This window comes from Nannobrachium achirus (genome assembly GCF_963921795.1).
Source record: "Nannobrachium achirus genome assembly, chromosome: 22".
Classification (NCBI taxonomy): Eukaryota; Metazoa; Chordata; class Actinopteri; order Myctophiformes; family Myctophidae; genus Nannobrachium; species Nannobrachium achirus.
In genome coordinates this window covers 7287970-7313049 of record NC_137829.1, presented here as the reverse complement: position 1 = coordinate 7313049, position 25080 = coordinate 7287970, and the positions used below count along the sequence as shown (strand labels likewise).

At 44.4% G+C, this 25080-nt stretch overlaps 1 protein-coding gene across 1 annotated transcript in view; it reads left to right on the top strand.

The window, feature by feature from the left end:
• itgbl1 (integrin, beta-like 1) overlaps nt 1–25080 on the top strand; it is a gene marked incomplete at both ends in the record, with an annotated part of 77564 nt that overhangs the window by 43928 nt on the left and 8556 nt on the right. Inside the window, 2 exons of the mRNA XM_080753743.1 lie at nt 1129–1245; nt 9549–9695. Coding sequence (XP_080609869.1) covers nt 1129–1245; nt 9549–9695 — 264 coding nt within the window. The remainder of the gene's footprint in view (nt 1–1128; nt 1246–9548; nt 9696–25080) is intronic.

The following is a 25080-nucleotide window of genomic DNA, read 5'->3' as shown; positions in this document are numbered from 1 at the left end:
CCTAAAAATTCATGTGTAAAAAAATATGTATAAACAAAAAAATCACAAAACTTCTCTTTTTGGCATCTTCCACTTGGATTATGGTGACTTGACAGATTGACATCAAGAAGGCCCACATGTCAGCTCCCATCAAGGCTTCTATAGTAATGCAACGTCAGTAGTATTATAAAGTTGCTAAGTTATAGAAATGTGCGAGGCAAAGAACCTGAAAACCTACCACTTCCATACAGAATGGGAGGAAGGCCCCACCTCCACACACACTATTATTCTAAGGGCTATTCCAAAGCCCCCTCAGGTCATTTTTTCAGCAGTGGGATAATAATGTTTTGGGTGGGTAGATCTTGTTGAGCTGGTCATTTTAAAAGTAGTTCTCAAGTCCGAAAAAGTGTGGGCACCCCTGCCTGAACGACAATTAAATAGTATTTCATTGTAGTCCTTTCCCCGCCGTCGATAAGATGTGTAGTTGTGTACACTTTTGTGTTGGCAGCAAGCATTGCTCCGTATCAACCGTTACCTTTATAATAATGTCACGCTAGACTACAGAGAGCAGAACTTGCCGCACAAGTGGGGATACAATTAATGGACGAACGCAATTTATTTTCCTACAAAACCTGCAATTTAAACTCGTATATTGAGTAAATGGTTCGATGTGAAGGTTTAATTTGCACAGCCTTTCCCTCGAGAAATCTGCGTTTGAGGGTCATGATGAATGCAACTCATACGGAGAGAATATTTATGACAAAATGTGGAATAAGTAGGCAGGCCCGCACACCTCTTGCTGATGGGTCAGACACACTGAAATAGATGAGGTCTCTCTAATGAGCTTCACCATTAGCCTGCAAGCTCACTCAATATGCTCCCCTGTGGCCACACTCACTAGAGACTGGGTGATTGAAGTCAGAGAGTAACATCTTGAGTAGTGTGTGTGTGTGTGTGTGTGTGTGTGTGTGTGTGTGTGTGTGTGTGTGTGTGTGTGTGTGTGTGCGTGCGTGCGTGCGTGCGTGCGTGCGTGCGTGCGTGCGTGCGTGCGTGCGTGCGTGCGTGCGTGCGTGCGTGCGTGCGTGCGTGCGTGCGTGCGTGCGCACTGAACTTGTCAGATATGAACCTACAGTACTTCTCTGTGTGCAGGGCAGTGCCAGTGCGGGCATTGTACCTGCTCCCCCCCAGGGGACAGCCGTGTGCACGGGAAGAACTGCGAGTGTGACGACCGCCAGTGCGAGGACATCAACGGGGAGATCTGTGGAGGTGAGGATCAGGCACTCGCGCACGCACGCACGCACGCACGCACGCACGCACATACACACACACACATATATTTTAACAAATTATTCATGTCCGCACGAAGGAAAGCACACAAGGACACAAACACCATCGGTGCAGGGTAAGGTTGCGTTCACAAACCCATGGCACATATCTTCTCGATACAACACAAATGTCACTCACTACAACATGGGCACAAGTAGCCACGTCTGCGCCATACTGTACATGGCAGCCACCGACCATAGTAGAGAGACACCCCTTCTGTCTCGCCTCTGGACGTCCCGAGCTCTCGAAACCCTCCAACAACCGCTCTGAGTCCATGCATGTCCCAGGCTGGCCCACCAGAGGAAATAAAGTTCCCAGTGTCGCAGCGTCGCCCGGTGTCAGAGCGCCCTCCGCATGCAGCCGCTCCCATGGGCCTGGAAACCCAACCACCGCTGCTCTGACAGCGGACACTGGACACACCGCAGGAAAAGTTTTAATTGTCTCCACCAGCCGAAGGCATGGGGGAGAGTATGTTTTCCCCTTCGTCCGTCCGTGCGTCCGTCCGTCCGTCCGTGCGTCCGTCCGTGCGTGCGTCCTGGCAGTTTGTGTGCACCAAATCTCAGTCGCTGTTTGCCCGGTCACTGCCAAAGTGAGCACACACATTCCCTGGATGCCAATCTAGAACCTCTGCCCTACATTTTTCAAATAGGCCTTTTCTAGCGCCACCTAGTGGCCGATGTTCGCAAAACACATTTCTGTGCACTACTCTTACAGATTTTGTCCAAAAATCCTACAAATCGGTAGGAAGTATCTCGACAGTCATGTGATCGACACGGATCTGTCCAATTTTGCATATTCCATCCCGATTGGCTAAGATTGGCTTCCAAAATTTGTAGGATTGAGCCGTATTGAACAACATGCCTCAAATCCCAAACGCAAAGTGCAATTATCATGAAATTGCGCACACACGTTCCCACTAGGTCGAGGAAGAAATGCCACTTCAAATTTTTGAAATCAGCCTCATGGTGGCGCTATAACAGGCCGATTTGTGGCTTTACCTATAACTCCACCGATCAGTTTCAAACTTTGTAAGCGCACTCCCTAGAGGCTAAGGATAAGCCTTTGCCATGCATTTCTCATATCAGCCTTTTATAGCGCCACCTTTGGGCCGACTTATGTAAAACACATTTTTGAATATTACTCCTTGAGATTTTATCCAAAAATCACGCGAATCGGTACACAGTATCTCTATAGTCATGTGATCAAGTCCGATCCGTCTGATATTTCATATTCCATCCTGATTGGCTAATATTGGCTTCCAAAGTTTGCAGGATTGCTCCGTTTTTTAACAAAATGCCTCAAATCATCAACGCACCTTGCGATTACCGTGAAATTTGCCACACATATTCCCACTAGGTCAAGGAACAAATGCTACCTTTTTCACATTGGCCTGTTATAGCGCCACCAGCAGGTAGACTTTAGCAAAACACATTTTTGGAACACAATGCTTCAAATCATGCATGCAGCGTCCGATTGCCATGAAAGATCTAAGGTGAGAACATATGCCACCCTTTTTACATTGGCCTATTATACAGTAGCACCACCAGGATGCAAGGCCTGGTGGAGACCTGTGCTCGGAAGAGCACTGCTTCTAGTATTGTTATGTTATCATTAAGATCTTGGTGTTTTGCCAATTACTTGGGGGCCCACTTGTACCAGTGGGACCCAGCACCCAGGTTGAGATGGTTCCATTTGTACACAATGTGTCATAGTTAAATTAACATTCAGGAGAAAAATACACAAAGGCCCTGAAGTGTTTCTTACTCTCTAATTCTTGCTCCTAATTTATTTGCTAAGGTGCACGCACACACACACGCACGCACGCACGCACGCACACACGCACACACACACACACTCACACAAGCTGGCCTCCGCTTTGAATATGCCAGGACCGGACACTTTTTGAATTTTGAAGATCAATGCAGTGTGAGTCTGTGTGCCCTCTTTGATATGAAACGCGTCAGCAACCCCCTCCCCCCTCACACACACACCCCCCCTCCCATCTTAAAATGTAATTTGTGATGAATTTGTTCTTAGCCTTTGAAGATGCACGTTGCTCCATGTGTTTGTGGGCAGTTTGTGCTCTGAATTTGGATTGTTCACGCGTGGCGAGTCAGACTGCACCTGGGAATTACAAGGCATTTAGTAGACTTGCAATAAGCAGGTAATACATCAATATAATAAACAAGATAATATGTCAGTACATCAAAAGCAATTCAACAAATGCATAGGAATATCAATCTAGAAAAACAATAACATTAACAGGTAGACCAATTAACAATAACAATAACAGGTAGACCATGCACCTAATCAGTAAAAAAAACTGGGAATGGACAAGATTTACCATAGCATGAGAGACGAAGAAAAGAGAGAGTGAGTAATGAATGGAGGGCCAGGAGGGTTGTGGTGTCAGTAAGACTAAGATAGATACCTTTATCCCAAGGGGGAAACTCAGTTGCCCAGTGGTAGCACAGCAAGGGGGGGGGGGGGGGGGGGGCGAATAATATATAAATATATATATACATAAAGTGTCTTAGGGCAACTCTATCAAAATAGTACAGTGTCCACAGAGATCCAGAGTCCAAGAGACCCTAGCAGTCAATGCTAGTAAGGGAAGAATGGATACCTATGCAATACCACTATAGCCTGAGTTATACTTTTGTTTGCACGCCATAGTACCCTCATTTTAATCTCCATATATGCCCATATTTATGTGCATATACTGAGAGAGACATAGAAAGAGAGAGAGAGAGAGAGAGAGAGAGATGTACTATTATAATATATCTGCAAATTATTTCGTTTTCAGTGTCAGCTGTAATAAACACTTTCACTGTGTATGCACACACCACAGAGTTTTCTTGTTTCAGCTGCACTTGATGTGCTGCAGAAGTGGTCAAACGTGATACATGCTTCATTTAGCAGCTCTGAAGGTATAAGCAGATCACAAGTGCAGTGCTTTTACTGTCAGAGCTGACGAGGAGTCGGAAAGTGTTAATGATGGAACGTGCCTTTGTGTTTGATCCTGGATGTCCAATCTATTCCCTCACTGAGACCATCTTCCTCCACACACACACATACCTCCCCCCCTCCCGCAAACACAAACAACACAAACAATTAAATTAAATTAATTTAAATTCAATTCAATTCAATTCAATTCAATTCAATTCAATTCAATTCAATTCAATTCAATTCAAAGGGCTTTATTGGCATGAGAAAACACAATATAACACAATCAATCAATAAGTACAATACAATACAATCAAAACAAAATCAAACTGTTTTTCAATCATGTATCGAGGTTACTCAGTGCAGACAGTGCAGGGATATACACAATGATTAGTAGCCTTTAAGATGGTCCTTCTCCTATCACAGCAGCTCACGCACGCACGCACGCACGCACGCACACACCAGAGTAGTAAGTATGCTCAGAGGTGCTCCCTAACGTGCTTTTGGGGAGCTGTGCCGTTTCACTGGTGCATTGCAGTATCCGAGGGCAAGTTGCTCCTTTAAGGGGGATGCAATATTTATGTGAATGCATTACTGGGGCTCATTGTGCACGGGGACTGCCCAGAGACAATGCTTCAGCCGGTGGCCAGGGACACTCGCAGGGACTTGCAGGGAAGCACTGTTGTGTGAGCTGCATGCATGCATGCACACGCACACACACACACACACACACGCACGCACGCACGCACGCGCGCGCACGCACGCGCGCGCACGCACGCACGCACGCACGCACGCACGCACGCACACACACACACACACACACACACACACACACACACACACACACACACACACACACACACACACACACACACAACTGCCAGGTTGACACAGATTAGATATAGGTGGAGGCCTGTGGAAGTTATTAGGTATGTGGCTAGAATAGTTGTGGGTAGGGGGGAGCTGTGGGTAGGGGGGAGCTGTGGGTAGGGGGGAGCGCCCTGGCTCCCCAGATGGACCAAACCCCCAGAGCTCCATCCCTCACTTGGCTAATGTCTTCCCTTCTCCCTCTTTCCACCTCATCCCTCTCTGTCAGTGAACTCTTAAACTCTGATGAAATCTCTCTCTCTCTCTCTCTCTCTGGGCTTATACCATTCTACATAGAAGAACCAGAGACACCTTAGTCTCCCTTGGCTCCCCAGCCTCTGTATTGCAGCGCTGTGTGATGTGCGTATAGTGTGGAAGGCAGGTACAGACTAATTGAAAGTGGGGCTATGGGTGCCGCTCCTCCAAAGCAATTAACTGCTCTCCCAGGCTGGCTGATTGAGGCAGCCATGCATGGCCCGCCAAGGATGCCACACCACCCCAGTTGAGTGACAAACTCCAGCTAGTCCCTGTGTACAAAACCACACATGCACACGCGCGCACACACACGCACGCACACAGGCACACAAGCACGCACACACGCACGCACTAACGCACACACACACACACACACACACGCACACACACACACACACACACACACACACACACACACACACACACACACACACACACACACACACACACACACACACACACACACACACACTCAGAAGCCTCCCCCTATTCCACCACTGAATGACAAGATCCACAATAGGCTAAGAAAAAGAAAACAAACAATAATAAGTGTCTGCGGCTCACACACACACATTAACATTATCACTGGTGATACGGATGTAAAAAGAAATATATATATAATCACATTACGATTGACGTTAGGAAAGATTCAACAGTATTCTGTGAAATACATGTTATCGGCACCAAACGATCATTGCCGCAATATAGATTTACTGTCCTTTGAAACGAGGGAACAATGAGGAATCAATTAATGGTGTGAAGCCTGATTTGAAAATAGCAGATCTACAAGCTCACAATGCATCACAATGACGCACTGTGAGCTTGTAGATCTACAGTATGCGTTACCTGTGCGCAACTAAGTATACAGTATAATACGGCCCAGAGAGAGAGAGAGAGAGAGAGAGAGAGAGAGAGATGTGTGTGTGTGTGTGTGTGTGTGTGTGTGTGTGTGTGTGTGTGTGTGTGTGTGTGTGTGTGTGTGTGTGTGTGTGTGTGCTTGCGCGCGTGCGTGCGTGCGTAAACTTCCGTCATGTTGCAGACCCATTAAACCACCCTGCCAACCAACCACCTGTTTCAACCAATTAAATGGCGTGGCCTGTTTATGAGTGGGTGTGTGTGTGTGTGTGTGTGTGTGTGTGTGTGGTATGTGTGTGTGCGCGTGTGTGTGTGCGTGCGTGCGTGCGTGCGTGCGTGCGTGCGTGCGTGTGTGTGTCCATGCGAGTGTGCCTGTATTGTCTATGTGCGCACACATGCGTGCATGTGTGTGTACACTTGTCAGTGTTTGTCTGCTGCTGTAGCCTTTCTTTGTTGTTTTCTTTTCTTCCCCTCTCTGAAGTGCTGGAGGTTTATTAAGGCGAGGACAAGACCAGCAGTGACAGTTCCTTTCATGTCTCCCAGGGAAATACAATAAGCCTGCAGTCTCTCTTGTCTTCCTGTGGCCCATGTCTCCTCGTACCGCCTATTAGTGTCAAGACTCACCTTCTTCTCTTGTCAACTTTATGTGTTTCTGTTCTGCATCAGCCCCCCCCCCCACCCCGACGCCCGTACTCTCTAATGGGTCTAAAGGTCCATCCACTAGAACACTGGTTCTCAACCTGTGGGTCGGGACCCCCAGGGGGGTCCCCAAATTATTTTGGGGGGTCCCCAGATGATCACCTTAATGTGAAGCATTATTTTCCCACTCAAAAGTGAACAAATCAACATAAAGTTTAAGTGAATAGAGGGTATCTGCACATCCGTGACTTTTTAATACATCTAAAATGACAAATTATACATTGGTCAAATTGTCAAATATTAGAGGGCTGGAATTGTGAAAATAGCAGATCTACATGCTCACATCTACATGCTGCTATTTTCACAATAGGACCATGTTATACAAAATGTAATGCCTCAACTCTTAGTGCTCGTCAGGGTGGGGGGGTCCCCAGTTAAAATATGATTATTTTGGGGGTCGCGGCCTGAAAAGGTTGAGGACCACTGCACTAGAACACTGGTTCCCAAACAGTGGCTCGGGACCCTTTTGTGGGTCACGGACCAATTTTATGGGTCACGACTCCAGCTTGGATCAGTGGAACTAAATTCAACTGTAGTAAAAAGTGCCTGTTTATCTGTATTTCCTCAAATTAATTTGAGTTGAATAATAGTGTTTATAAATGCCTCCTCATTGCCCTCATATCACTTTATTAAAGAAAAACACATTATTTGATAACTTTTTATCATGGCCCTACGGTCGCCACTCACCATTATGGCGTTTTACTTGTCATTAAAATCTTTTTAAGTTTTGCTAACTATTTAGGTGCACACAGTGGCGTAAAAAGTACTCAAATGGTTTACTTAAGTAAAAGTAGTCACTAGTCAAAGTGTAGTTGAATAAAAGTACAAAAGTATTGGTATAAAAATGTAGACAAGTACTTAAAGGAGTAAGTAGTTCACCCCCAAAATGCCTTTTTTTCTATCAACTACTCGCCCATGGAGACTTGAATTCATGGATATTCTTTTGTTTTTGTCGCATTCCTAAATTTACCCCAATTGATTCCGGTAGGGGACCCAAAGTGTCTTTGGGTCCCTTATCGGAATCAATGGGGGCTTTATTGGCTTGAATGTGACAAAAGCAACAAAATATCCATGAATTCAAGTCTCCATGGGCGAGAAGTTGATAGAAAAAAAACATTTTGGGGCGAACTACTCCTTTAAAGTACCAAAAGTTAAAAAAAAAAAAGTACTCACTTTGCAAAATGTCCCATTTCAAGTTTTCAAACGTATAAAATCCTTTGAAAATAGCAGATCAGCTATTTTCAAATGGCCGAAATGTAGGCTATATAGGGCTGAAGGGGGTATGTTTTGTAATAATAATCAAAATCTAAAAAATAACTAGTAACTAAAGTCTACAAATAAATGTAGTGGAGTAAACGTACTATATTTGCCTCTGAGATGTAGTGTGGAGTAGAAGTAAAAGTATTGGAAATTGGAAACACTCAAGTAAAGTAGAAATACCTCAAAATTGTACCTAAGTTCAGTATACTTAAAGCTATACTGTGTAAGATGCTCAACTAGTGGTCAGTAGCCCTATAGCAAACCGCGGTCGCGTTCGCGTCTTTCGCCCGTTTTTCGTACCTTCACACCCCCGCGTCTGCCTCCACAACGCCGAGAGCTATCTTTAGAGGGGTCCCTGGTTCCTGTGCGTTCAGGCATTCCGGAGAAACGGACTACTTCACCCTGCCTGGTAGGCGAGATTACCTTTTGAGTAAAGAGACACACGGGCGACTACAAATATGGCGACCCCACTTCAAGATGCGCTGTGATTGGCCGGTAGTGTACCATGTGTGCATGATCGGCGATGTGATTGGGCAACGTATACACAACGTATACAGATGATGCAGATTACGTCATTTTGGCGCGAAATCCGGTCCACGGCCAGGATCATAGAAAACATATAAAGAGAAGGCTTCAGAAGCTGAAAATAACGGAGTGGGTGTTCTAAAACTTTAGCGATTTAACAGTTAGGACAATTTTAAGATTTGTTTTATAAAAAAAGTTACATGGTACAACTTTAAAGCTATACTGTGTAAGTTGCCAGCTAGTGGTCAGTAGCGGTATTGCTTTTTTCGGACGTTTTTCGCCCGGAGTCGCCGCGGACCACCGGAGCGGGGCCGCAAACCACCGCGACCGATACGAATCCGTAGAGGGGTAGAACGTAATTTTCTGACCAGGATTTGGGGAGTAAGAGGCAAGAATCCTTCACCATCGTAAACACTGTTGCTGAGGGAGGCTACTTCCCTGAAGAGACGCAGCACACGCTGTGATTGGCCGGTAGTGTATCATGTGTGTATGATCCGCGATGTGATTGGCCAACGTATACACAAGGTATACGGATGATGCAGATGACGTAATTTTGCCGGGAAATCCGGTCCCCGGCCAGGATCATAGAAAACATATTTACAGAAGGCTTTAGGGGCTGAAATTAACGGAGTTGGGGTTCTAAAACTTTAGCGATTTAATAGTTAGGACAATTTGTAAGATTTGTTTTATTAAAAAAGTAACATAGTATGTACTTGGTTACTTTACACCACTCCAGCGGTGGACCCTATAACCCACAGGTTGTGAATCATTGATAATAGGGTAGAAGTGATGAAATGAACAGTCCAGATGTGACTGGATGTGTGTTTCTTTCACAGGTCATGGCTACTGTTCCTGTGGACGTTGTATCTGTGAGGGGGAGTGGTTCGGGAAACTCTGCCAGTTCCCACGGACATGTGACATGAGTGACACACAGAGCAAGGAGCTCTGTGAGACCGATGACGGGAAACTGTGCAGTGGGAAAGGTGAGCAGAACAGTGGCACGCGTGCAAGACACCAGTCATGTTGCCATACCTTAGCATTAGGCATGATGAATTTACATTTTATTAGTACATTTTATTTTTTCCCCCTGTAGCCAAGGTATGGCAGCTGCCATACCTTGCCATACCCAATTGACGCCTCTGGATCAGAATTTCAATATAATTGCGACCGTAGGTCGCATTTACTATCAAAACCTGCACAAAGTGTGAGTGAGTCCGTCAGTCCGTCTGTCTGTCACACCTCACACGTCACACTTTTTCCCTGCTTATATCTCCGCAACCGTTGCCCCGATCCATGCCAAATTTTGCACACACGTTCCTTGGCTGCCAAACTACAACCTCCAAGGACCCCCGGAGCTCCAGGGACCCCCAGGTCCCTGGGGGACCCCCAGATGTAAAAAATGACCAAATGCGCAAACATGACCAAATGACCACCCCAACGGGGCTGCTCACGGGGAATTCCCGGGGACCACCGACTCCTGGTGCTCCAGAACGGATGCAAAAGTGGTGGCGCCCCCAGTGGAGGACCCCCTACACTGCAGCTCACATAAAATGCCGTAACTCCGGCTAGGAGCGACCGGGACAGCCGGGGCCGGTACCTATTCGTCCGCCTTGCCGGCGCGGAGACCCCACCCCTCATTTCTCACATGGCCCTCTTCTAGCGCCACCATGAGGCCGATTCTTGCAAAACACATTTTTGGACACTGCTCCTACAATTTTTGCCCTAAAATCACGCAAATCGGTACACAGTATGTCTACACTCATCCCATCAACATGAATCTGTCCCATATAGCGCCACCTCCAGGCCGATTTTTTAAAACACATTTTTGGACACTGCTCCTACAGATTTTGCCCTAAAATCACGAAAATCACTACACAGTATGTCTACACTCATGTCATCAACATGGATCAGGAAGATTTTGGCAAAACACATTTTTGCCCTATTTGTGGAGATAAGTGACCTACGGTCGCTTATCTCCCGATTAGGGAGCCTTACTGGTTACTTGCTTGTGGGTCTGCAATATTCAGTGAGCGACAACGTTGTACGACGGAGCATTAATTCGAAAAGAGGTGGTGCCATAGTTTTGTACTTTTTTCTGTTTTGTATTTGTCTATGGAGTTAACATTACTCTAATTGCGACCGTAGGTCGCATTTACTATCAAACCCTGCACAAAGTGTAAGTCCGTCAGTCAGTCAGTCAGTCAGTCAGTCAGTCAGTCAGTCAGTCAGTCTGTCTGTCACACCTCACACGTCACACTCTTGCCCTGCTCATATCTCCGCAACCGTTGCCCCGATCCATGCCAAATTTTGCACACACCTTCCTTACCTGCCAAACTACAACCTCCAAGGACCCCCGGAGCTCCAGGGACCCCCAGGTCCCTGGGGGACCCCCAGATGTAAAAAATGACCAAATGTGCTAAACTGACCAAATGACCACCCCCACGGGGCTGCTCACGGGGAATTCCTGGGGACCACCCACTCCTGGTGCTCCAGAACGGATGCAAAAGTGGTGGCGCCCCCAGTGGAGGACCCCCTACACTGCAGCTCACATAAAATGCCGTAACTCCGGCTAGGAGCGACCGGGACAGCCGGGGCCGGTACCTATTCGTCCGCCTTGCCGGCGCGGAGACCCCACCCCTCATTTCTCACATGGCCCTCTTCTAGCGCCACCATGAAGCCGATTCTTGCAAAACAAATTTTTGGACACTGCTCCTACAATTTTTGCCCTAAAATCACGCAAATCGGTACACAGTATGTCTACACTCATCCCATCAACATGGATCAGGAAGATTTTGGCAAAACACATTTTTGCCCTATTTGTGGAGATAAGTGACCTACGGTCGCTTATCTCCCGATTAGGGAGCGTTACTGGTAGACAGACCCCCAGGTGGGGTTGTAATATGCAAATATGTCTTCCCTGTGTATTTTTGGTTACTTCCTGAAAGCTGAAAGCCATGACTGAAGAGTCAAAAGGCCCAATTGAAATACACTGATATAATGACATCATAATATCATCCACTCCCCTTTCCACAATCCAGCAACAACTGTGGGTGTGGCTAACTTCAGCTGGGTCACCACCCACCTGACGGCGTGGGTGTGGCCACATAAAACATAATTTTTACATTTTCTGTACACTTTTTTGAAGAAAATAAATCTTTCTCCAAGTATAATTATAATACCTGATGATTATGTTGTAGGGGGGAAAAGATCACAGCACCCCATCTTTAAGCATAATGCCTGCACCTGACTGTCAGCACACTAGGACATGCACATAGGCAGCCAGCCAGCCAGCCAGTCAGCCTTGCCTGCGGCATCACAATTGAAAATTCCTGAAAATATGTTCCCCTCACGATGACATTTAAAATGCAGAACATTATCCAGAAAGAGAAAACACTCAAACAATGTTCAATTGTTTTTGCGACCGAAGGTCGCAGTTTACCATGAGAAATGTCACAGCTTGACACTGTATTTTTACAGTGTATGGGTTGGTTCCCTTGACATATCACTGTGACATCACAGGTGATATCACAGGTGACATCACCTACTGTAGGTAAAAGTCCATATATGGGTATTCCCCAGAATCCCTTTTATGCCCATTATGAAGATCCCTGATGTCATCGATATAAATCACTGGCCAGATGGCCAAGACATGGCCCATATCTGTGTGGCTGGTTCAGATAGGGGTCTCCATGTATGAGCATAAAGGATATTGTATGTTGTTAAGTCATGGGAACCACTCTAACAGAATGCCTTTTATGCCCTCACGTGGAGATCCCTGATGTCAACAATATTAAGCCCATATAACAGGACTTTGTATGGGAATGCCCATATATGGAGGAAGACAGCCCATATCTGTGCGGCTGGTTCAGACAGGGATCTCCATGTATGGGCATAAAAGGGATGTACTACATACAGTACATGGATCTCCATATATGGGTAACTGGTCCGATATACATTGGCGCGACCTCGCCCTCTATTTTATCAAGAGGTACAGTATACGTGATTATACTCTTATGTTCATTATTCACTTATAAATGCAGCTTGCAAATAATCCAGTACCTGGCTTAAAGTCCTGTTCGCAATTTGTTGTGAGGGGGGTTTCTCACCTGAACTGAGTCAGTGGGTCCCTAGACATGAAAAATCACAGAGGTGCTCGTCCGCCATAGTGGCACGAATGGCGTAATGGCTGAATCAAATATGGCTGCCATTGGTTATGATGAAAATCCAACTTTTCTGTTTCTGGGTGTATATTCACATGTAATACCTCCATTTGGACTAATTGGGGTATGGGGAATTCATTTCTGATATTGTTTTGACCATTTTGGGTGATCTGGACCTTGAAAGTTCATGGTCAAGGTCATTTTGCTATTCCGAAGACCATAGCCATAACTTGACCATTGTTAGGAGTAAAAACAGGTGCAATAGGTCTAAATCAACTAATTCCTGGCGTCCTTAATGACCATTAAGGATCATCTTGTCTTTGAAATATCAATGTCAATGCCATTTTTCAAAAACGATTTTGTTCATTACTTGCACTTTTATAGTATTTGTTCATAATAGTTTGTTTTGTTTATAACAAAAGACTTACTAGTGAGAAATACAACAAGTAAACATCCCCATTTAACTTTAAAGGGGGATTTTAAATAGGTGTTTAAATGAGCAAATAAGACGGTTTACAAATAAAAGTGACAAATAAAATCACACAACAAAAATCACACACAAAATGAAATAACAATTTCCACCATATTGCAATTGTTTATTGTGATGCAAGTTAGAATGATGTGTTTATACAGGATGGATTTGCCATTGTTCCATGGCAAAATATGATGCACAGAACTCCACCAGCACGGCAGCAATATCATCAAGTGTCACGCTTCAGACATGGCAGAAGTGTACTAAAGTTGTGTGTTCCTTCCATCCATCTATGTTCCATTGGTTCTAGTCTTTCCTCTGGTTCCTTGGCTGTTGCAAGAAGTGGCAAGAAATACACTAGGAAGGTGCCTTGTTGGTTTAAGCAGCTGTACTGTACTTCTCCTCTACCAATGCTGTGTCTTGTTCTGTCAAGGTCTGTAGCAACTCATAATGTAATAACGGCTCATAATGTAATAAGGGCTCATAATGTAATAAGAAAAATGTAATAAAAACTCATAATGTAATAATCAGCTCATAATGTAATAAAAAAACGAGCGCATAATGTAATAATGGATTTTTCAATAATGTAATAATGTGTTACATTAACTCTTTTACTGCCACATAATTGAACAAAAAGCTCAATCCTCTGCCAGCTAAATTGAGAATTGTCGCTCATCTTTGAAGGCCTACTGGAGAAATTTGGTTTTGACTATAAAGACAACAATTATATGGCAACGAAGAATAGAATGTCTACTTTGCAACAGAAAAAGATTTCGAGTTTTTATCTTGTTCTGTTCATTAGCTAGAAGCTGCAGAATGTGGCCTAAAAACAGCTCTTTGAGAACATAAAGCTGAGAAAAATGCATTTTTGTGAAGAATACATTTTCAGGCAGAAATCTCTCTTTAGCCTTTTATTGTTGGCTTCAGTAACATCACACCTATGATCAGTGGTTGTTTACAAACAAATTCAAAAAAATAAAAACAAGAAAAAGTGTCTTTTTACACACTTTTAGTGTGTAAGAGAAGTAAGAGCAGTAGTAAGAGCAGTGCAGAACATTGACACAGTGACATGAGCTTCAGCCTGAATCCTGCTTCAGCTTTCAGGGTTCTCTTTATCTCACTGTGACACTACTGTGACACTACATGTCTACAGTACAGAGTGTATATGTGTGTGTGCGTGCGTGCGTGCGTGCGTGCGTGCGTGCGTGTGTGTCATTCAGCCTGCACAGGGCCTGGGGCTCCATTCTGTTTCACTCCAGCCAGGCTCCTCCGGAAGGGCTCCACCGGGTCTGCTGAACTCGTACACGAGCCCATGGTCGATCTGTAAATTATACAAATACATAATTACTATAAAATACATGAAAAATAGTACACCTTCAAGCTCACAACGCGTCACAGCAGAATGCGTGGAGGTTGGGGGCCTACTATTTTCATCAAAAGGCCGTTTTAGAAATGTCAACCCCTGCCTCTCTAACATTCTATGCACTTCCTGCTTACCACACAAATATATATATATATATATATATATATATATATATAGTAATTATGTAAAAACAGCATTCATGGTCTGGAGAGGGCACTTTTTACAGATGGATAAAAGGGCAGGGGCTCAAGCCCCCTTTGATGTCTATGTGAGCATGTGCATGGTGCTAAGGGACTGTTCGTTTAATACTTAAGGTTGGTATGGTCCATAGCGGGGGGGGGATATCAAATATTTATCTGAGCAATAGGGGGGACCATGACTTTTTTATTTTGGCTGGAGGGGGGGTCATGCAACTTTAATTTGTTGAATTTTGTATTCAAAAAATGTTTTCTTTTGTTATTTTTCACACGTGTTTACTCCCCTATCTTTATCAAGTTCCCCCTGATGGTGACTTGACTTGGTATATTCCGCTTCTGTAGTCCTCACAAGAAGCGCATTCATTGGGCGCAGCCGGCGCAGTACACCACCGGGGGAAAAACAAAATCTCGCCTTCGGTCCTAACTATAATTTTAGCTGGGGACCCCCTTATATTCCCTCAAAGACCCTGCCCTGGGGGTCCCCGGATCCCACTTTGAGAACCAATGGTACAGACAATATATGTTATGTATTAGTCCTACGTTGTTTTACCCTCGTCAATGTAAGAACACAGTAGCTCTGGTCCATAGCGTAGTGCACTGAAGTAGTGCGTAGTGCTATGTCACCTATGAGCCCTTGCGCCAATGCGCCGTTGGAAAGGCTGCCCACCCTCTCGTCTGTAGTAAAAATACAAAGTACAGTTTCGCTTCTCACCAAAACGAAGACATCTTCATAGAGTAAAAAGCCTACTCTCCGTAGTGGGGGCAATCTGTGTCTAAATCTCATCTCTAAAAATTAACTTCTCGCCATAAAAGAAAATATTTCACCGGAAGGCAAAATCTGGTCAATGGACTTTTCTATTGACAATATCCGTAGAGGGCGGTGTGGAGTAGCTAAAACTTCCAGTGAAATATTTCTTTTTCTGCACCAAATGTGTATTTTAGACGTGAGGTGGGGGGCTACGAGTGTTGCCACTAAGGAAAGTAGGCTTTCAACATCTTAGAACCGTCTTTGTTTTGGTGAGTAGTGAAAGTATATATTTTATTTTTACTACAGACGAGAGGCTGAGCAGCCTGGGCTGCCGCGGCTCTGTGCGCAAGTGCTCACCAGTGACATAGCGTAGCGTTAGCTACGGGACCAGAGCTAAAAAAGAACAGGAAAACCCACAGGCTCCAAAAAGCCAAACTTGTCTGGTGTCCTTATCCTTGGGGAAACGGTGGAAGAGGTTTTTCTTTTATCCAGTAAGTCGTGGATATTCTGGATAATATATCTCCCTTGTGTTAGCAACGTCAGATAGATCAGCTGCGCTAGACTATTCCATACTGGTTTGCAACTTTGCATGCAACCACTTGTTATGGGGGCGTGTGCTGCAGCACAGCACAACAAGCACACGCCGTGATAGGGCGCAGTGATCTTACTCGACACAAGAAATAGTACCATGTGACAGAGTGGTCAAAGTTGAACGAAACTCGCTCTATAGTAGAAATATGTCAACAATGATAATGATGGCAGTTTTGTGGATTAGTTTATTATAACATTTGGGGCCAGCCAACTCAATGGAACTACTTTTATTCAGCACAAAAATGACTAAGTCTGACCACGGGAATCATAACCAATTCATGCCCTTCCAACAACTACATTACTGGCAAGTATTTCATACAGCTTTGGTTAAAACATAGGCGAACTATCACTTTATGTTAAACGAGAATAGCAGGTGGCTCTGAAACTAGCCACTGCTTTGGGAGTTTCTGTACCCAGAGAAGGCACAAAATGGACCCTCCAGCTCGAGGCTGGGTGATGGGTCCATTTGGTTACACTGATTTGGAGGCTGTCGGCTGGGAAGGAGGTAGGAGAAACAGCATATTTAAACTATGATTTAGATTTATTATCATGGAAAATAGTTCACAGTTGCTCAATCTTTCTTTTGTTTGGGGTGTTGTTGTAACCCCAAGAGGCCACCTATGGAACCAAATGGACCCTTTCTGTATGAGTTGAGTACAAAGGGACCCAAATTTAAGACCAAAGGCTTTCTTTGGGTCGTTTTTAGTTGACCTTGTATCAATGAACTGTACTGTTCTGTACCCTCAATTAATCAATCAATTGTCAAATAGGGTGCTATATTAATAGGTCAGCATTCATGTTATTGCCTGCTACTGTTGGTGTGAATTTAAAACATAAGCCTATTGTTTATTGGGAGGGAGGGGGGGGCCATGCATTTTCCTCAAGTCACGCAGGGGGGGTCACAATTTTTTTTTGAAGCGTTTGGGGGGGGCCAAGGGAAAAAAAATAAATGCTATAACTTGTCAACCAGCCCCCCCTAGTGGATAATTAACGTACATTCCCTAAGTCTGATTTACAGAAAAAAGTTTGTTTTTCCACGATGTGGAAATGAAGAAGTAGGCTCATCATCATCGTCGACTCATCATCTAAAATCATAGCCAGGAAAATATCAAATAGTTTATATCTAAACAAATCAATTTACAATTTTGACATTTAGCAAATGACTTACAATAAGTTCATATATAACATAAAATGCAGTTATAGTAAATAGTTACCATGCATTTACTGTCACAGTGAAATTCCCTTTATACCCTGTATACCTATATAAAATGTCACAATGCAACATAGCTCTGTTTACACAAAGCTGTACTCCCTCCAACTGTATATATGTTCCCCATTTTCAACAGTTTTTATTTGTAACACTTGCTTTGGCAATGTAAACGTATGTTTTCTCATGCCAATAAAGCTCCTTTGAATTGAACTGAAAAGCTACATCATCAGCTACTGATGATGATGATGATGATGATGATGATGACGATAAAAAGAAACCTCTCCCTCTCTCTCACACACACAGGCATCGTACGCACGCACACACAAACTAAGCCAATAAATCCTAAATTCCCATCAAACTAGACCAGGTCAACCTGGTTGTGCCAGACCCCCTGTCTGTCATCATCATTTATGACATCATGCCTTTTGTAGGCATGTCATCATCATGTCATCATCATATATAGGCTACCCTTTATATAGAAAACCCGGACAGACCGACATTTGCTTATGTAGGCCTACCCATTTCATGGGTCTGGCAATAATCCTAGTAGGCTGTGCAGTGCACGTACACTACACGCGGTACGTGCACGCGCGTGATAGGAACTCCACGTGTGTCCTGAGTAGCGACAAAAACAAACCAAGCACGTGGATCCTAACTGCTTGGATCAAGTTACTGATCCGGTCCGGATACGGAAACATTTCTTGCATGTATGTGTACGTGTAAATAGCCGGATGCAGTAGGCGGGCTCTAGACCGGATCCCAATGTCGGAGTGGCAACACGTCGCAATGGAAAACCGTTACCCTATCTCACTGATCACTGACCATCCCCCCATCCCAGGCTTCCAGTTCCACACGGATGCTCTGTTATCACACAGTATACAACTATATACAGTATACAACTATACAATACATACATGCACTGGATTGGAAGTCTTACTTTGGACAGTAGAATCGTGGCCTCTGTTCTCCGAGGGGTCTCTACGCGGAAGCCATTCTTCATTGGCCAAATCGCCCAGTTCGTCTGTCTCTTCGCGGCGGTGGCGGCGGTACATGGGTCTCTGCTGCTGCGGCGATGTGAGCCCCCGGGCGGGGGGATCCATCCTACACGGGGGTCGAGCTCCGTCGGGATCGGTTTCCACAATATCACGAGGCTCTTGATCCACTTCTGGACCCCGGTTCTTCGCGACTGGCACCATCTTCAATCTTTTTATCTTCAATACCAACGGCTACAGTGATCTTTTTCTCTTCTTCATCATCATCATCATCATGATCATCATCACGACCACCACCACCATTCGTGGGCGCTGCCTGGTCCTGAGTCACCAACGCGGGTAGGTTTGTAATCCTAATTCTAACAAAGTTTGTTTCTATCCGTGGATCTGCTCTGCTGCTGGCTGCTGCTCCGGCCAGGGGGGGAGGGTCGCACTTCGGCGGAATGATACCAGCAAGTTGAGGCTGAGTTGGCCTAATACATCTCAATATTCTAGTACTGCTAAATACTACTACCTACTACAATTACTATACTACTAATACTATAAAACAACTGATTTCCGACAAAATGATCGCTTTTACCAACGTTTCTCTCTCTCTTTCTCTACTAACAGCCCGATGCATAAAACAATATAGTCCCACAAGGCTGCTAGCAGCTAGCAGTGGCGTCAGTTCAGAACAAGCTAAGGTATGGCAACATGACTGGTGTCTGGTGAAGACACCAGTCATGTTGCCATACCTTAGCAACAGGCACGATGAAAAGTACATTTTTATTATTTCCCCCTGTCAAGGTATGGCAGCTGCATACCCCTGCCATACCCAATTGACGCCCCTGGCAGCTAGGAAGGCGCAGAGTCGCTCTGGGCAGGCGGAGCCAGGACAGTCTGTTTACTTTTTTTTTTTATGAACGGTTTCCGGCTGTCCTCAAAACGACCGACGACCAATTATGCATTCAAAAGTTGCGCAAGGACGTCTTTTATCATAATCCATAAAAAACATCAAACGAACGAACGGCCGTATTGGCCCTACTCGACCTCAAGAATTGGGGCGAACAGGAACGTTCAAAGCAGTATAAGAGTTAAGAACCTTCACATAGGAGGCTCATAATGTAATACAACTTCATAATGTAATAATGTATTTTTATTACATTATGAGCTGACTATTACATTATGAGCTTTTATTACATTGTCATTATTACATTATGCGCTTGTTTTTTTATTACATTATGAGCTGATTATTACATTATGAGTTTTTATTACATGTCTTTATTACATTATGAGCCCTTATTACATTATGAGTTGCTAGTACACACCCTGCCAACTTTGTTGATGAAGAATGGAGCAACTATCTGCTAAACATGCAGCAAATGAATACATATGGGGATCATTTAGCTGTACAAAGAGCATCCACAATGTTCAACATACAGTTCGTGATTGTATCGACACTCTGTGTTGATGCAACATCGATAATATCCCCATGTGGTCAGTATGACGACAGTCTGCCATTGCTAGTTCTGGGCCACTTTGCCGAAGGTCATGTGGACCATTATGTAAGCCTTGATGGACCAAGTGTATGAATCAAGTGTATGAATCATACACTTGATTCAAAGAGCGCACCACTTTGATCTGTCTAGAGACTTAGGGCCAGAGTGAGGTACCGGGTCAGGGCCAGAGTGAGGGCCTTACGGCGAGAGTGAGGGCCAGGTTTAGGGCCAGAGCAGGGCAGGATTTACCCTTCTTGGTGCCCTGTGCTTGGACCTAGTTTGTTATAAAATTATAAATAACAATAGTGTAGAATATGCCCAAAGATGGTGTATGAAACAACAGAGACGTCCACACTAAAAGCAATGCGCAAGTTATTGCGCACGTGCGTGCCCATTCTCTAACGTTTGTGCAAGCGCACATACACCGCAGGGTTGCAAACAAGCAGTGAGTGATTGACAAACAGCCTCAGCGTTGAATTCAGACGCGCAATTAATGTGTACATGTTTTCTGATTAGTTAGGTGAACATGTTTTCGTGAAAAGAACATGATAAATATCATGCAACCACTGAAAACAGATACTATTATTGGCACAATTGAGTAGTGAATGTTGAAAAGCGGGACATATTAGTGTTTTAGAGATATTTGGCCAAACCGGATGTCTGGTCACCCTACTTAACCCTTTAAGTGCCTATCCCGAACATGTTCGGGATATTCGGGATCAAAAACAATTTTTTATTTGCTATTTTACTTATCCCGAGCTGCTTGGAGCAACGTGGGTGGTCCCGGCTCGCCAAGCGCTCACCAACGAGAGACGCTAGATGCTCTGACGATTTATTCCATTGAAAATGGTTTAAAATAAAGTTTAGACCCCCCCAATGTTCACCGAATGTTCATTGTAGGCGGCGCGACGTATTCCAGGGTGCCTATCCCGAACATGTCCGGGATATTTAATAAAATGAATTATTTTATCGGAGGCCTCAACGAAGCCCCGGTCTAGACGTCCATCCTTGGCCGGGACTTAGACTCGGCCATCCACGGGCCGTATTCGCGCTAACGGCCGCATCGCGCCGCCCACTCCAATAATAAATCACATCTTTAGACAGGATTTTCTCCGGATTGTGTCCCCAGACCCAAAGAGAAAGTTTTTTGCGGCTGAAATAGCTTTAGATCGGGCTTCTAAATGGGTTAGCATTTTGGTTACGTGTCAGCTAGCTTCCTCCTCTCGACACCCATAGCATTGACTGGAGTGAAAACACAAGCCAGTTGGGAGAGGGTCGACGAAAGCTATAAAGAAGGTCTATGGAGAAATTTCTGGCACTCTAGCACCCCTTGTGGCCGGATGGCACTGTATGAGTTAATAGTGGGGTCTCAGTTGTTATATGAGATACATGAAGGTTTCCTGTACAAATAAGCTGAAAAGCTTACTAGGATCTCCCTTTAGTTGACCTTGTACCAGTGAACTGTACTGTCATGAACCTTTTCCTATGCAAACTTCTAATAAAGTCTTCAATCAATCAATCAATCAATCAATCAATCAATCAGGGGTAGATAGCACCTTAACTCTGCAGCCGCACTGAGGCGCTCCAACACAATAGTGCACCAGTTCTTTTAGAGTTGTGCATAGTACTGCATACTAATATCCACCTAACGTTTCTTCAAAACCCTTAAGTGTAACCAGTCATTTCAGACAGCAACGTTAGCTTAGCTTAGCACATGTGAATATCTTTTGTTTACAGTTGATCCTCTGGTGCCCCCCTGTGGTTGTTGATGCCCTGTGGTTCAGCACAAGCACGTCAAGCCCTATTATAAATCCGGCCCTGGGCCAGAGTGAGGGACGAGTCAGGGCCAGAGTGAGGGCTAGACTTAGGGCCAGAGTGAAGGATAGTTCGAAGTGGTGCGCTCTCCTCTGCTTCCTGGACTCTTTGAATCAATTGTGTGACTGGTTCATCAAGGCTTACATAATGGTCCCCATGACTTTCGGCAAAGTGGCCCAGAACTAGCAATGGCAGACTGTCGTCATAATGACCACATGGGGATATTATCGATGTTGCATCAACACCCAGTGTCGATACAATCACAAACTGTATGTTGAACATTGTGGATGCTCTTTGTACAGCTAAATGATCCCCATATGTATTCATTTGCTGCATGTTTAGCAGATAGTTGCTCCATTCTTCATCAACAAAGTTGGCAGGGTGTGTAGCAACTCATAATGTAATAAGGGCTCATAATGTAATAAAGACATGTAATAAAAACTCATAATGTAATAATCAGCTCATAATGTAATAAAGAACAAGCGCATAATGTAATAATTAAAATGTAATAAAAGCTCATAATGTAATAATCAGCTCATAATGTAATAAAAATACATTATTACATTATGAAGTTGTATTACATTATGAGCCTCCTATGTGGAGGTTCTTAATGTAACACATTATTACATTATTACATTATTGAGAAATACATTATTACGTTATGCGCTCGTTTTTGAAGCGGTGGAAACCGCTTCCAATGAATGGCTTTGTGTGTATCACGCCCATATATGGTCATTTCAGTCCAGAATGAACAGGTTTTTTCAAAAACAGAATGTCTGTTACCTCCAATGAATGGCTTTCTGTGTATCATGCCCATATATGGTCATTTCAGTCCAGAATGAACAGGTTTTTTCAAAAACAGAATGTCCGTTTAATTACCATATATGGTGATCTCAGTCCAGAATGAACAGGGTTTTTCAAAAACACAATGTCCGTTACCTTATGTCCATATATGGTCACTCCAGGCCAGAATGAACAGGTTTTTCCTGTCCCGTACGTGTAAAATATCAGTCCAGAATGAATAGGCTTTTTCAAATATGCAATAGGTCTCACTTATTGCATAGGTCTCACCTATTGCATTGGATTGGTGAAGCTTCACATGACAATTCAACCCTATAGGTAATAGCATGGTTTATACTAAATAATTATTAACTTTGCTATAGTCAGCATGGAGAGGAACATGTACAATTTGATTGTCTCATCAAATGACTTGGTTTCATGTGCTATTGGAGGTTTTATCTGTCCACCGCTTCACTTCGAACCGAGGTTCGTCTTGTTTTATTACATTATGAGCTGATTATTACATTATGAGTTTTTATTACATTATGAGCCGTTATTACATTATGAGTTGCTACAAGGTCTTTGCCGCTCCAAAGTTTGTTAGATATTGTACTCGCATGAAGTCATCTCCAGGCTCCAAGGCATAATGTGCCTTGATACTGTCTTAGCTAATGGTGCTCCAATATGAGAAACTGCTTGATGCAGTGTAAGCCTGTGCCATAGTGCACCCCTAGTGCCATAATGCAGCCAGATCCCCTTCATCCCCAGTGCTTGGAAGTTTGGGGTGTAGAGACTAGGACAACTCTCTGGGGTCCGCTCATAATCCTGGCGTCCCATTATTCCGTCCATTAGGTTAGGGTTATGGATAGGTTTAGTTATAATGGGGCCAGTTGACTCCACATGTACCACCAGCTTGGTGTCAGCCTCCTCAATCTAGTTCAAGAGGTCTGGGATCTCTTCACCACCAGCCCCTTTTGCAGGGAGCTCCTCATCATCAGAGACAACAGAGCTGACAGACACACCCATCCCTCAGCAACTTTACAAATTCTGGGTGTGTGTCTGAAGAGAACAAACAGCTCTCCAGCTGTGTGTTTGGAATATGGTGGCTCAGTAGGTAGAACGGCTGCCATGGAATCTGAAGGTTCCAGGGTCGATTCCCGGATCGAATACATATGTGTCGAAGTGTCCTTGAGCAAGACACTGAATCCCTAACTGCTCTCGATGAGCAGGTTGGAACCTTGCATGGTGTGTGAATGTATGTGTGAATATGTATGTTAATGGGTGAATGTGAAATACATTGTAAAGCGCTTTGGAGAAAAGCGCTATATACTGTCAATGCAGTCCATTTACCATTGTCATCTCTGTTGTCTCTGACTAGAGGTTCGCGGCCCTTCGGGCCGCTCACATCTAGAGTCCACGCCCGCTTCTTTACTAAAAAACTTTTTTTTTTCCAAAAAAACTTTTTTTTCTTTTCCAAAAAAACTTTTTTTTTTCAAAAAAAAAAAGTTTTTTGAAAAAAAAAAAAAGTTTTTTGAAAAAATAAAAAAGTTAATAAAAAATAAAAAAAAAAAGTTTTTTGGGGGGGGAACTATTGTGGCGGAACTATTGTGCCGCAGCACGTTTCCGGTCGGACATATTTGACCGCCGGACGCACTTCCGGTTAAGAACTCTGTGTGCCACGTGATCAGTCCTAGCCAATTGGAGTGCTGCATTTGGTTGTGTCTACCGATTAAATACCGCTGGCTGCAGTTCTACTACTGTACCTTACTGTACAGTACCTCTATCTCTCTCTCTCTCTCTCTCTCTCTCTCTCCCCCTGTGCAGCTGACCCCTCTCTCTCTCTCTCTCCCCCTGTGCAGCTGACCCCCCCCTTCCCTCTTGTAACCTGAGACTCTCTCTCTCTCTCTCTCTCTCTCTCTCTCTCTCTCTCTCTCTCTCTCTCTCTCTCTCCCCCTGTGCAGCTGAACCCCCCCCCTTCCCTCTTGTAACCTGAGACTCTCTCTCTCTCTCTCTCTCTCTCTCTCTCTCTCTCTCTCTTGCTCTCTAGCGAATGAGCGGACGGCATAGAGTTATGGGCGGTATTATTCTGTACGTTCTCCCTACCGTTGAGTTGAAGTGGGATGCGGCTTTTACTCAATTGTAAATATAAGATGATGAAATAGGCGGCTGGTGGAGTAGAGATCCCAGACATTTGGATAGGATTGAGGAGGCTGACACATGGTGCATGTACTGACTCTATTATAACTAAGCCTATCTCTAACCCTAACCTTCACTAAGCTAATGGTTGGAATAGTTGGATGTTGGAATTATGAGCGGACCCCGTCCCCAGAGAGGAGTTGTCTCCTTCACATAACTGCTATATTAGACCCCATATTTACAAGCACTGGGGATGAAGGAGATCTGGCAGCAGTATGGCACTGGTGAGAATCGGCACATGCTTCCACTTCATCAAGCAGTCTCTCATCTTGGAACACCATTAGCTAAGACAGTGATCAAGGCACATATGCCTTGGAGACTGAAGATGACTGCATGGGCCAGGTGAGGATTAAACATGCAGTT